The sequence below is a fragment of the Trichoderma reesei genome (genome assembly GCF_000167675.1).
Source record: "Trichoderma reesei QM6a unplaced genomic scaffold TRIREscaffold_32, whole genome shotgun sequence".
Taxonomy (NCBI): Eukaryota; Fungi; Ascomycota; class Sordariomycetes; order Hypocreales; family Hypocreaceae; genus Trichoderma; species Trichoderma reesei.
In genome coordinates this window covers 75,385-88,950 of record NW_006711179.1, presented here as the reverse complement: position 1 = coordinate 88,950, position 13,566 = coordinate 75,385, and the positions used below count along the sequence as shown (strand labels likewise).

At 53.1% G+C, this 13,566-nt stretch overlaps 3 protein-coding genes across 3 annotated transcripts; 1 reads left to right on the top strand and 2 right to left on the bottom strand.

Annotated features, from left to right (window-relative positions):
• Nucleotides 1–1,046: 1,046 nt before the first annotated feature.
• On the bottom strand, nucleotides 1,047–2,129 carry TRIREDRAFT_70040 (uncharacterized protein; the record flags this gene model as incomplete). Its single annotated transcript, XM_006969398.1, has 1 exon — nucleotides 1,047–2,129. A coding segment is annotated over one exon (1,083 nt), but the record flags the coding sequence as incomplete, so codon positions are not given.
• A 1,610-nt stretch (nucleotides 2,130–3,739) lies between these two features.
• Nucleotides 3,740–4,858, top strand: TRIREDRAFT_124052 (uncharacterized protein). Its single transcript, XM_006969418.1, has 3 exons — nucleotides 3,740–3,949; nucleotides 4,444–4,575; nucleotides 4,627–4,858. The coding sequence occupies exons 1-3, from the start codon at nucleotides 3,842–3,844 to the stop codon at nucleotides 4,813–4,815; spliced, it is 429 nt and encodes a 142-aa protein (XP_006969480.1). The 5' UTR covers nucleotides 3,740–3,841; the 3' UTR covers nucleotides 4,816–4,858.
• Nucleotides 4,859–10,585: 5,727 nt separating this feature from the next.
• On the bottom strand, nucleotides 10,586–13,139 carry TRIREDRAFT_70098 (gaba permease; the record flags this gene model as incomplete). The annotated part of the gene is made up of 16 exons (XM_006969397.1): nucleotides 10,586–10,764; nucleotides 10,828–11,054; nucleotides 11,119–11,247; nucleotides 11,309–11,386; nucleotides 11,443–11,644; nucleotides 11,700–11,724; nucleotides 11,772–11,804; nucleotides 11,863–11,891; nucleotides 11,950–12,178; nucleotides 12,238–12,309; nucleotides 12,364–12,428; nucleotides 12,547–12,575; nucleotides 12,642–12,714; nucleotides 12,860–12,929; nucleotides 12,999–13,032; nucleotides 13,099–13,139. 16 exons carry the CDS (start codon nucleotides 13,137–13,139, stop codon nucleotides 10,586–10,588), a joined length of 1,515 nt encoding a protein of 504 aa, XP_006969459.1.
• Nucleotides 13,140–13,566: the final 427 nt, after the last annotated feature.

Here is a 13,566-nt window from a genome sequence, read left to right as displayed (position 1 = left end):
TGCATGTGCCGACACTGTTGCGGCTACAGATTGGCTTTTGGAGAGCAGACGGGGGTCTGATATGTACCCAGTTACGGCTCCATACCTAGGTAGGTAAGGTAAGGTAGCCAACCCCATCTTGTGTCCACGGCTCTTCCGCCGTGACTTGCTAGATTACACAGCTCTCATATGGTATCTGCGCAAAAGGAAAAAGTCCGTTGCAGTACAATGTCACTAGTAGACGTTTGCCTTCTTGGCCAAATTGTATCGTCCTGATATACAGCCATTGTGCTGCCTCAAAATGCAGGGTAGGTTCGTACAAGACAGACCTCGACACTCCATGTAAACCTCCTTAAGTCTATCATACATCGAGGTTGTCTATCAACGATATCCGGGGAAAATTGTCTTGCATCTCGCAACATAAAGTCAAGAGACCACTAGTCCAAACATATTACCAAAAGACCCGGGCTTCCTACTCCGCAGTCGATCCAAGTAAGCGCTGAACAAGGGCTAAATTAAGGGCAAGGGTTCGATTTGATAGGTTCCTCTTGATACCGTACCAAGTAGCTCGACCTTCATCACATACTTCACTCCTGACGCACAGTACCTATGCAATGCCGGACAATATAGGGGCATTGAGACTTTATTAGAACATCATCACGCGTCCCTTGTACCATGAGATATGGGGAACAGGGTCGTTTGATCGATCCTGTAAAGCAAGGACGCGGGACCTATGAGCCTGATGTCACTAGAGAGAGACATGAATATCTTGAGCAAGATTCAAAAGCGTCGACTATGTCAACAAGAGAGCTTGCTGTTCGAAAGCAGGAGGCCAGGCGAGCGCAAGAACAACCATCGCATGTGTACACTACACGTTGATCTCATCCCATATCGTGCAGCCGAGCAGTTGGACCTTGCATGAGAGTGAACGCTAACCGCAGATCTTCATCAAACATGTTATACATACATGTCCCGGTAGTTGCTGCTCGCCAACCCAATAACTGTTAATGCCAAATAGTATGTATACTGACTGATGTAATTCGACGCTGGTCGCACGAGGAACGCCATCAGGCTGCCAGTTGGACATCGTTCCATCTACCAGTGCGCATCGGATCCAAAGCCCGCAGCTTCGAGAGCCAGACCTGCAGGTCCCCGCTGTTGCTATTGCTCTGTTGTAGCCGCTGCAAGGCCACTGTGTAGTCTGAAAGAGCCTCGTAAATCCACTTGATGTCGTCGTAGTCCTCCAGCAAGTCTTTGATCTCCTCAATTTCATGCTTCAGATAGGCAACCCTTTCGTCGACGGTCAAGTTTGGTGTGATGCTGGGCCTCTTCCCGTCTCCCACGATGTTGGATACCAGGAACTGGTGATAGTACCATAGGCTTTGGTCTTCTGGGCCGACGTTTAGAGCATCTCGCACGAGATCCAGCTCTTGGGTGAGAAACTCTGCTCGGGCCCTGTCGTCCGCGCCTCGCTGTTCTAGCACTTTTGGAATGAGCTGGCTGCGGTTATGCCAGGCAGAAAAGTTGGATAAGCTCTGCCGAATCATCTTGGTCGTGTACGCAAACTCATCCTCGGCCATACTCTTGCCGTCGAGCTCGGGGCTCTCTAGCTTGGCCACTACAAGCCTCCTATATCCCCAGGCATGAAAGTTGCGCTGGTCCTTGTTCAGCATCTTGGACACCAGGCCCAGCTCCGTCTCCCAGATCTTGCGCGCGACTGGGACGGGCAGTCGCTGTATGGCCTGTGCAAGAAGCCATTGCCGGAAGTTCCATATCCAGTAGCACTTGGGGAACTCCATGAGCAGCGGCATGGTGAAGGCGATTTCAGTCTGGAGCACATCGCCGTCTGTCTGCTGAGTCTTGGCCTCTGGTGTCTCTGATGTCTCGCCCTGAGCGTCTGATGTTGTTTTATGCGCTGCTCCGGATAAGCGACATGCTAGCAAGCAACGGCGCCGAACGTTCCATATGGTGTAGTATTCGGGGTTTTGGCGGAGGAGCTTGGTAGTGAGGTCGAAGAGATGCAAGTCGTAGGTTCCAGCCGCTACCTGGGCGCGTATCTGGTTTTCGAGGCTGCGGTACTTTTCAATCTTCTCGAGGTCTTGCAGCCGCTGCTCTTCGGTGCGTATTCGGGTAGTGCGGGTGACGCCGTGCTGTGGTCGTGGCCATGTGAGTTAGCCGCCATCTCGGCAGGGCAGAGGGCATGCGACGGGAACAAGGCGTGGTCTGGTGCAGCCTTACGCTTGCCATATTGCTGGATTGGCTCTTTTTATCGATCAGCGTTGTCTTGATTCTCTAGTATTTGGAAGTTGATCAAGAGATGGGTGTACCGAGATAAGGTAGGTAGAGGAGACTGACTTCTACTAGGTAGGTAGGTAGCTTAGGTGGGATGAAGCTCCCCCATATCCGCGATGCGAGGATGTACAAAGTACAAAACCCAACGATTGGTCCGTGCGCTTCAACCTTGAAGTGACGTCTGGCTAAGGCGTCTAAGCCGAATACGGCACTCTACAGGTACCTATGCTTTTGCATGCATTAAGGCACATCGTTGGTACAGTACAGGAGAAAGCGACGGATGATCTGTTTGCTGCATTGCATTTAGATGAGACTGTGCCAATTCTTGTCTGAAGATTCTGTGCTTTGTATCTGCTGGATTTGTCGGCTTATTCCATGTGTAAGGCACCAATGACACGGAAACAGCACTGCCGCTGGCATTCAAAGCATCTGCTGACATAAGTCCAGCCTGGTGGCTTGGGCGCCCGCAATCGGCAAATAGCCGGGCCTTAGCCATGCATGCGCCACAGCCCGCAGCCACAGCGGGACAAGGCCAACTCTAGTCTCCGAGTTAGAAACGCTTTAATCATGCAGACAATGAACTCCAAGCTCATCAAGGCTGACGATGCCCTCTCACGCCGGCAACTCGCACAAGGCCAGCTGGGCCAGATGAGCGTCATATCTTGACTCTGCTCTCTTCACTTTTCACCTTTCCCACCGCCATGGGGTAGCTCACGGCATTGGCACTGCTGCTCTGCTCGCCGCCCAGCAGCTTGGTCAGTATATCCTCACGCTCTCAGTCGCCATCGGCGGTGGTCTCTCAGCTCTGGCGATGCCTCCACGATGCTTCACCGACCTTGTGTCCTCGAGACCAGCTCGGCAGTCATCTTCCGGCATCTTCTCTGAGCTGTTTGCTGCCTTGGTTCCTGACTGATGGCCAGCGCTGCGCTCTCTGCCTGCCACCATCTCCAGCTGCCTGCAATGCGCCAGTGGCGGCCAGCCTTCGGAAATACTGCGGCTCTTTAGCCTCGGGCATTCCAAGCTTCCCTTCTCACTAAGCAGCATCTGCCCGAGACACTCGACCCGATCGGACACTGGAGCTGGCTCGACTGGACGCGCAGGCAAACACTGCAGGCAGCACTCGCTCGCTGTTGGGCCAGCTAGAGCCCCCCCCTAGCAACTGGGATTTTCGGGGAGGCTGGGGGAGTGCTCGACGCATTACAGTGAGGCGAGGCCAACAGCAACAGTGCAGGCACCATAGCGGACGGGAAGGCTGGCTCAGGTGTTCCTTGCAGCGGGCCACGCCCAAGCCCAAGGCCAGGACCAAGGCGGAAAAAAAAAACATGACAACGACTGGACTGCCCGCTTGCGTCGATTTGCTGCCAGCTTAATAAATTTCTGCCACCACGCCAGCGCCCTCGACCAAACATCCCACCTCCCGACTGCATCATCACCACCTCCGCACGCGCATCAGCCTCCGCTCCCGCTCGTCGCCTCTCGCAATCCATCTCGACGCATCCGCATCGGCACCCGCATCTGCATCTTACATCACCGTCCCCTCGTCCCGCACCGCATCACCACCAACGACGCAATGGCTGGAGGCAAGGGCAAGTCTTCTGGAGGAAAGAGCTCCGGCGGTAAGACGAGCGCCGACGGAAACAAGAAGCAGCAGAGCCACTCGGCCAGAGCTGGCCTTCAGGTGAGTTTTCGGTGCTCGACAGCCTCAGCAGCTTGTTGCTCGTGCTTTTCGCCCTCCCGGCCCGGATCCCCTCGCCTTGCTTGATGCCCAAACGGTTTGCGCGCATGCACGCCCGCCTGCACGTCCTGCGAGTCCCGCTTTAGCTTCCAGCCTCCCCGCGATGGCCCTGCTGGACGAGTTTTCCGCCGGACGCGTCCGCCAGTCGCTCGCCGCCGCTTCTACGACCTGACCTGGGAATGCAGCGGCCTGTTGGTGATGGAGCTCGAAGGACTCAGGCCGCGCAATTGTGTCACCGTGCGGAACTCGACCGTTTGGGAGCTTGGTTGCCTAGTCGCGTTGCCGGGCGCAGGGAGGGGAGAGAACTTTTTTTCACGCAACTCTCGCGAGTCACAGTATCAGACCGGATCTCTCTCGACTTTGTACTCAAGCTGCTGGGGCCTCTCAGAAAATGAAGCGTCACGTCACTAACCATTCTTCTCTTCCGGCGCATATAGTTTCCCTGCGGTCGTGTCAAGCGTTTCCTCAAGCAAAACACCCAGAACAAGATGCGAGTCGGCGCCAAGGCTGCCGTGTACGTCACAGCCGTCCTCGAGTATCTGACTGCCGAGGTGCTGGAACTGGCAGGCGTAAGTTGTCCCCTTGGCATTGCATCCCGGCCAATGCTAACTGTCACGTAGAACGCCGCCAAGGACCTCAAGGTCAAGCGCATTACTCCTCGCCATCTCCAGCTGGCCATCCGCGGTGACGAAGAGCTCGATACGCTGATCCGTGCTACCATCGCCTTTGGTGGTGTGCTGCCTCACATCAACCGCGCCCTCCTCCTCAAGGTCGAGCAGAAGAAGAAGGCCAAGGCTCTGGAAGCGTAAACGCCTTCGATTTGCCTCTCTCTCTCCTCTCCCGCGCACGAATCGCTATCGCTCTTTTTAATGCCTTGAATACCTTTTGCTCGGATCCCGGGGCTTTTGTTGGGGATGGGCTGGGACATGCGGATATGCAAGTTTTCATCATTTGATCTTTTCTGCAGAGATTTCCAAACCTGTCACTGGGCAAGAGACCGGGCGCGGTTTGGACAGCTGTGCAGGCTCTGGACGCACGGCAGCGAAAGGACAAGAGACTGACAGACGGGCTGCACCGTCACTTCTCTTGTCTTCCGGTTGATCCTCTGGCCTGCCGTGCGAGCCATGTACAACAGTTGTTTTTGTTTGGTTTCTTTGTTTGACGGTGCTCGACGATGCTTGGAGATGTCGGTTATGCAGTTATAGGTGACGAAAAAAAAAACCAGCTTGCTAGGCGGCTAACGCATAGCAAAGATGATCTTGCGGTTATCTTAGAAAATCAAAAAGGAGAAAAAAAAAAGGACATAACGCGTTTTCTTTGTGTGCGCATATAATGCCGCTACTAGTCTATGAGGCCTCTTTGTGGGATATTGCGGCGCTGCCTAATCTCGTCCATATCATGGGTAAGACAGCGGAAGAGGAGGCCCGGCGAGGCGATACGGGGTTGGTTAACGAGACACCATTTAAAGAGAGGGCAGCATTTGGGACAGGGCAGCCCCCAAACCAGAACTGCAGTCGATGCTGGCGATGGTCCAGTGAAGCCTCTCTGGGACAAATTAAAGGGACTGCATATGCGTGATCCTTGCCTTGCCCAGCCGTTTTATAGGGTTATATTTATTCAATGTACTCTCCTCTCCTGTAAAGCAATTACTCTGAATGCGATCTTGTTTATGCATGCATGACACCTTATACAGGGACAAAGCCCTCGAACCTTGGTAGGCTCCGGGATTTTGTCATGCCTCCGTTATACACCAGACTTGGGCTTGATATGACCAAGTAACGACCTTACAAGATGGCATGATACTCTTCTACCCTGAAGCGAGTAAATGAACCAACCCAACAGACTAGAACATCAACCATTGCTCACAATGAAAAGGGAACCAATCATAAGGCGTACAATCGAGATACTGCTCATTGAACCCAAAAATCACCCTCGAAAAGCGTCAACTCCCACATCACATACCAAGGAGCCAAAGTCCAGCGACCGCCCTACCTACAGTAGCACCTTTTCCCTTTCGAAAAAAAAAAAACGTGGCTCTCTCTGTCATCTTGCGCCATTGCGTGTGATATTCCGTATCTTCCACGTTGATCTCGGCCTTTTCACCATATAGGTCAATTAGACGTCGAGATATCCGTGACCCCTTCGTCCACCTTTGACATTATGCAGTCCACAGAGTGTCCGAACATGAATAATGCCCTGCCATTGCTATTCATACAGCGTCTATAGTTGTATGACTGCCATTTGGGATTGTCTGCTAGTGACAAGTGCCAGTAAGGGAATCAACCTACCTCGGGTCCTCTGACGATGATAGCGACACACAAGGACAGTGGTCAATTGCTACCATTTGGTAGGTAGGCAAATGTTAAAGAGAAGTCGATGGTAACTCTAGAGCTTTAGAAAAAGGAAAACAATCGAAAGAATCCAGCCATTTAAGCACCTCTAGATCTGGGAGCGGCAATAAAATCTACGCATGTTGCTGCTGATGTTGATGCTGATGCTGCTGTTGATGTTGCTGCTGATGTTGATGCTGCTGCTGCTGTTGATGCTGCTGCTGCTGTTGATGGATGCTGCTGTTGATGGATGCTGCTGTTGATGCTGATGCTGCTGCTGATGCTGATGCTGCTGTTGATACTGCTGCTGATACTGCTGCTGGCGTTGTTGCTACCGCTGCTGCTGCTGCTGCTGCTGCTGGCGTTGGTGTTGGTGTTGGTGTTAGTGCTGTTATTGTGATTGGTGCTGTAGCTGTCATTGTCCTCATTCTTGTTAATGTGGTTTCGTTTGTGGTTGTGGTTGTGGTGGTTGTGGTTGTGGTGGTTGTGGTTGTGATGATGGGTGCACTTTGCTTCCTCCCAAGCCACCAGAAGAACACAACCAACATTCAATTACTCAGGCCAGTAATCCAGGCGATTTAAAAAAAAAAGTCAACAAGTCAGCTGTTGCCATGACGTTGATGCCTTGTTTGAGTTGCTGCATTGCCCACTGCCTTTGCTGGCCGCGACGCCGTTGCCTCTATCTTGACGCAAGGGTCGAATGACCGACAACGGCGAGCAAAAGGATAATGCTGGCGTTTCAATAAGTCTCACTGATGATTGATTGATTGATTTGCGAAAGCAGAGACAAGCAAACGAGATACTCTGTGGTCCAGAAAGCAGGAAGGAGAAGAAATGTTAAGACTCAAGGTGGGCTTGGTAAAGACACTCTCTCGAAGTGCTTTAAAGGACGTTTGCTGAGTGGGTCGGCTGTTGATGTAGAATGCTTCGCCAAAAAGAAATGCATAGAATCGTGCCTTGTTTGCTCTCTCTCAAGCGACACAGGCTCTCGACCGCAGACCGTCTGGTATCCCTTCCAGCGACAAGCCTAACCTGCTCTTGGTGGGTTTCTGACATGAGACACCCCCTGAGGCCAAGTCAGAGACCAAAGAGAGGGTAAATATGCCGAGCCCGCTCTGGTTCTCAGCAAATCTTCTGCCCGTCCATCATCAGATGGTGGATGAAGCCCAGTATCTTCAAGTCCCGTCCGTAAGCTGGATCACAAGAAGCGGCAGGAAGAGACTTTGGGGCCTGGGCTGAGGCTGAGGCTGTGGGAGACACTTGGACGTCGCTGCTGAGTGCACATACCAGACTATTAGATCACGTAACAGATATGAATTGTCTCGGAAACTGACCGGCTCGGCTGGGCATCTGCCAGTCGGATATTGCCAGAAGATTGGCAAGAGTATGTCAACGCCATGATACGATTTGCCGGTCCTTTTAGACATCGTCGGGTAGTGCGCGATGGTCTGCTGTCTTGTAGTGCAGTAACCATGATTTCCTTGCAATGACATCACCCGAAATTGCAATCCCAGCAATCAATGGCACTTGTGAGAGAGTTGTCCGAACCGACAGGCTTTGCTTCCCTCGTGTGTCCTCGATAAGGACTATAACGATGATTAGTCTAGGTCTCGAACGGAAAGATGATGTGGGCGTACCCTGCACTGGTCTGCCATCGTTATAGATCAGAATTGTCTCTCCAACAACTCGTTGAGTTCGCACAGAGGTGAGTTTTCAGACTTGAAAGCGATATACCAGTGTTGAGAGAGCCACTTGAGGTTCTCCCGCAACTGCTTGGAATCCAGGGGCAAGGCCCCGTCGGGACAGATCTCGTCCAGGCCTATTGCCGCGCGGTACAGGCAGCTGAGCCCGGAGAAGCACAGCGATACTCTTGTCTATCCTTGGATCCAACATCTCCTCCAGTGTTCACTAGAGCCCAGGATCAGGGCAATCGCCATCGTCATCATTGTCGTTGTCGTGTAAGACGCGGCGTAATATTGGGTGATACCCCCAATTCGCTGAAGAGGTTCGAAGAAATATCATCAGCCTTGGCCCAAATGGTCAAGTTGTGTATTTGAGTCAGAGAATGAATACATGACATCTCCAGACACGCGTCAATTGTAGGATCATAGCGAGTGTCCAAGGGTGAAACGAAGCTGATCTGCTGCCATGGCTCTGATGTAGTGTCTTCATCTTCTTGAGTAGAAGAGTAAGTATTTTTGATGAGACAAGGGCTCCTCAATCCTTTGAACTCCCCTCGCCCCCGCCGCCAACGAGGCTCAAGAGGCCACGTGCGACAACGACGACGACGAGATAAGGGTTTGGGACTTCGAGATGACTGCGGAAGAGGTGCAGGAGCGTGCCCTGGAGGCATGGAAGGAGGTGGACGTCTGGGCCTTCAAGGTGTGAGCGCGGTTGGTCCGCTGTCATTATTCGTCGTTATGAGCGCGTTCGAAAGGGGCTTGTCGTCTTCTGGCTTCTGGCTGTCCGGCACCGTTTGGCCGCATCCCTGCCGGAAAGGGTAAAAATGGCTTGTCCAGTCTGTTTTCGTCGTCCATTGTCAAAGCATGTCGAGACCAAAAAAAGGATATGGTAGGTGTGAAGGGAGAAAAAAGCGATCACTTCACAGAAAGCGTCGAGAGTGTCGACACACAATGCAAAGAGCAGGCACGAAATAAGAAACTTTCTTTGTCTGTGTAATAGCACAGCGTATCGCGAATACTTTTCCAATCTAGTAAACAACAAGATAAACAGGAAACATCAACTTGGCGTGTTAGAAGCAAAAGCCAATCTTGTTCCTTCTGTCCCAAAACATAATCCATCTCACTTGCCCTCCCCCCTTTTCAACTCGTCGCCCCGGCAATGTCCCCCCTTGGACCGCTTACATGTAAATGTCTTCAGGTCTCCATGCTGGGTTGAGGGGTGACGGGGTGTAGACGTGCTCTCTCATGCGCCGTATCGCCGATTTGGAAGACGACGACGCCCTTTCCTTCCCGGTTGCGTAGGAAAAGGAGGAGGGAGAGGAGGAGGAGGAGGAGGACGGAGAAACATTGTCCACCCGGGGTTCCGAGTCCAACGCCAGCAGGGACATCCGCGCCGCGATGCGCTTCTCGTGGCATTCTGTTGGAAACGCGCAGTCGTTCTCGCAGCGATAGGTGCCGTCCCGCATCTTGGCGCCGGCGTCGGGCAGAGGCTCCTCCTCGACGACGACTTGTCGGCGCCAGTCGAGGTGGGCCCGCCATCCCTCGGTGTCGAAGCGGACCTGGCAGTGCCGCCTGTGCTCTGGCTGGCCCTCGCGCAGGGAGCATCTCACGTGGCCGCAGTCGTCGGTGAGGCACTTGGTGATGTAAAGGGGCCAGCGGCGGCGGCACCTGTGGCAGCGCCAGCTCCAGCTCCCGGGGGTGGCCGGGGCACATGGGGGCCTTTGAGGGGCTGCGGCTGCGGCTCTGGCCGCGGGAATCGGGATGGGTGCGGTGGCCATTGCGAGTGTCTGTCTGGTCCTGTCTCGATGATGATGATGATGATATATCGAGATGGGACAGGCTAGACAAGGGGCTGCCTGGGTGGTGTCGACCGCGGTGGCGGTTCTCAAAGGAGGAGAGAAGTATGTTGTCGAGAGCCGTGGAGAAGGAGGCTCAGCAGGGGATGAGCTTTGTAAAAAGGAAAGCTCAGGGGGGCAAAGAAGTCTTTGGTCGTAGCCAGTTGTCGATTGATATGTGGACAATGGCAGGTAGACGTGAGCTGTACTTTTACAGAGTATCTTGAGAGTGTGCGATGTCTACAGCTGAGAGTGAGTAGCTAAAGAGAAGGGATGTGTTGCCCCTTTTATATCTCGGAGTTGAGAGTACTGAGCTGCTGCTACTGCTTTGTTGTGTTTGAGTTTGAGGCGCATCGTGAGATAGAGTTTGGTGCTGTAGAGGCCAAGCGGAATAGGGGTAGGCCGCAGCTGGTCTGTACTTTGAGGCGTAGACGAGTCTAACCGCTTGCTCTTGACTTATCTCTTGTGACGGAGGCTTGCACTTTGGGAGAACAGGCACCACATCTAGCATTTCCTTATCACGATGCGGTCGGAGAGTTTGGGCGTTGAGGGGCAGTCTTCGTGGCTGAGAGGTTGTTGAGTTGGTCTGCATATAATACAAAGCTGATATATACAGACTGTCTATGTTAAACTCTACTCATTCGTCGCAGCACGTAGCCACGGAACCCATTGTATCATTGCTGAAGAGGAACATTACTACCTCGATCAAGGTATCCCCAGAGCCCTAAACAATCACGCCTCCTTGCTCCCAGCGGAGACTTCTTCCACACTGGTCACCTCCGTGACGTTCTCCCCCATGATCTGTCCGCTGACGAGGTTGACGCGAGGGCCGGTGAAGTTCTTGCGGCCGTCAATGACCCATTGAAAGAGGGAGACGGCGATGATGATGGCAAATGCGACAATGCAGTAGTCTTGAAGACAAGTGGTTAGCAACGACCACTCCATCAACGAATGTTCAGTTTGATAAGACGTACTCATGTTGCTGCCGGTAACAGGCAAGACAGGCGGAAACACAAAGAGGACCGTGGTAAGGCCAATGTACGACAGCGCGATAATGTCCGCGGTCCAGCCAAACCAGCTGGGCAGGACCCATTTCCGCTCGGGCAGCTTGCGGCGGCCCTGGAGGCAGTTGACCGCGATGGGGAGGCCGTAGGAGAGGTCGAGGGTGACGACGGAGGCGGAGATGATGGCGTTGAAGGCGCTGTGGGAACTGTAAGTCGACGAAGGGGTGCGTGGGATGTTTGTGTGAGGAGGAACCTAGGTACCTTGAGGAGCCGAGGAAGATGAGCCCAAAGATGATGACGACGACGGTGGTGAGGATGAGGGCATTCAGGGGGAGACCGAGCTTGGGATGGACGCGGGCAAAGACTCTGGAGGCGGGGAGACCGCCGTCGCTGGCAAGGAGTTTAGCTGTCTCGTCCTTGATGCCCACGAGATTGAGTGGTATGAACATACCGGGCAAAGGCAAAGATCATGCGGCTACTCGTCGTCATGACGCTAAACGTGGCAAAGATGAGACACACAAGCGGGAGCCTTTGCATATCACTGTCAGTATCATTCCCAAGACGACGAAGTGTACTAGAACAAACATGAGGAGGCAGATGGCGCCAGCAGTGTTGCTCGTGGCATGGATCAGGATCTGCAGCAGGGGACCCGCGGCGGAGCTGATGACATCGTCAATGTTGCCGGCTACGAAGAGCAGGACGATGAGGAAGATGGCGCCGGTGAAGGTGCCGATGCCGACGCAGATGACCATGATTTTGGGCCCTTGGATGGCGGCGTTGGGGATTTCTGTGATGGTGAGCAGCTGCGTTTTTATTTCCATTTTCATAAAGGGGCTGCAAACCTTCGATCATGTGGGCGACAGAGTCCTGGGAATGGTCAGTATTGTGGATGGCAGTTTGGAAGAATGACTTACAAAGGCCGTTACTCCGAGGCCTCCTTGGAGGAGCTGGACATTGTCAGTCTCGCTACATGTAGACTCCTGGTTCTGGTGACTGGATACGCACACCAAGCAGCCAGGCAATACCATCGGGCCCTGATTGATATCAGTTAGACTGAATGAGGAGTATAAGGGGACAGAGACAGAGCCTTACATCCCGTCTGATTGATAAACTCTCGAAACACAAAAGAGGCCGTGTTGAAGTCCGGCGAAGCGCACGCCAGGACCGTAATCGACACAAGGACAAAGCCGCCAATGGACCACACAAAGGCACCGCGGTAAAGCAGAGGCAGGAAGGAGTTGAGAAAGGCGTTGATGACAAAAGACGCGAGGGTGAAGGCGATGTAGATGAGGAACTGGTGCCAGCGCTGGGGCTCGTAGTTCTATCAGACGTGTTAGGATGATGGGGTTTGTTACATGGGTGGAGGAAAGGAGAGTTGACCAGATGAGTGGCAGAGATGATGCCGAGGATGAGCTGGCTGGATAGTAGAGCGTTTGTGGCGACGAGGGCGACCTGTGAAGACTGTCAGAGATGATGGGTTGAAGTTAAGGACTGTTTGAGGATTACCCAGCCGGCGACGTTGACCCAGCCTGTTACCCATGAGAGGACGGGAACCCATCTAGGCCAGGAGACTACAGGCTGTTTGTTAGAAGAGCTGGATATTACCAATTGAATGGAGAGGAGGCCATACTTGCTGCAATGTACAAGTCAATATCTTTACTGGCATCGTATGAGGATAAGGCAACTTACCTGCAACCCAGTGGTACTGTCCACCAGCACTTCATTACCGTCATCAGCACAAGCTACTCAAGTGTTACTCATGTTCCACCATTGAAGAGACTCACGTTGGATAAGCCGACAGAAACTCGGCTAGAGACGCAGCAATGCAAAGGTTGCAGACACCGGCCGTAACTAGACCTGTACACCACGATACACGCACGCGTGCATACACACATTAGCCACGACCAACACAAGAGAGCTAGAAATGCAGTGTGAGCAACCATTTGGTGCGATTGCCCCTGCATGAGGGCTGGTGCTGGTGTTGGTGTTGGTGACTACTGACCCCAGACAACTCCGGTGCTACCTCCGGAGGTCAAGCTGAGGGAGAGACTCGCTGAGAGGGCAGTCCAGGACTGGGAGGGGGTTTAGTTTTGAGTTGTGGCTGTACTCGTTTGACTGTTTGACAGGGCGGTACGACTTACATTGAGCACAGCGAATGCCAGTCCTAGCATTGATCTACGCATGTGAGTTGGACCTGAGTTGATCTCGATGCAATCAAGGCATTGTGTGAATCGGGCTTACAAGGTGGAAAAGTTGCGATTCAGCTCCGGCTGGTGACCCATGGCCGCCAGCTGGGCGTCGTCACTATTCTCATGCTTGGTATACTCGTCGCTCATGATTGTTCTTCCTCTGCCGAGGTAGGCGGCGATGTCATTCGGGGATTCCTTGCAGAAGACAATGCGACGCAACGTCAGCAATGTAGGGACGGAGAGAAGAGAGAGAAAATGGATGTAGTATAATTGGGACCAGGGAGGAGATTCTTTATTACTTGGGAATAATAACACAGAGGACATCAAACTAGAGAGATGATAGCCCCGGCCATAGTTCACCGGCGCTCGGCCAACCTCGACCCTGCGCCGTCTTCCGAATCGAGGGGGGCGGTTCTCTGATCATGAAAATGGGGTCACATTTTGACCGATTGTGCGAGTCAAGGATTGTATGTGAACGGTTTCGCGTACGAGATACAGTAGCCGGATCAGCGTGGATTCC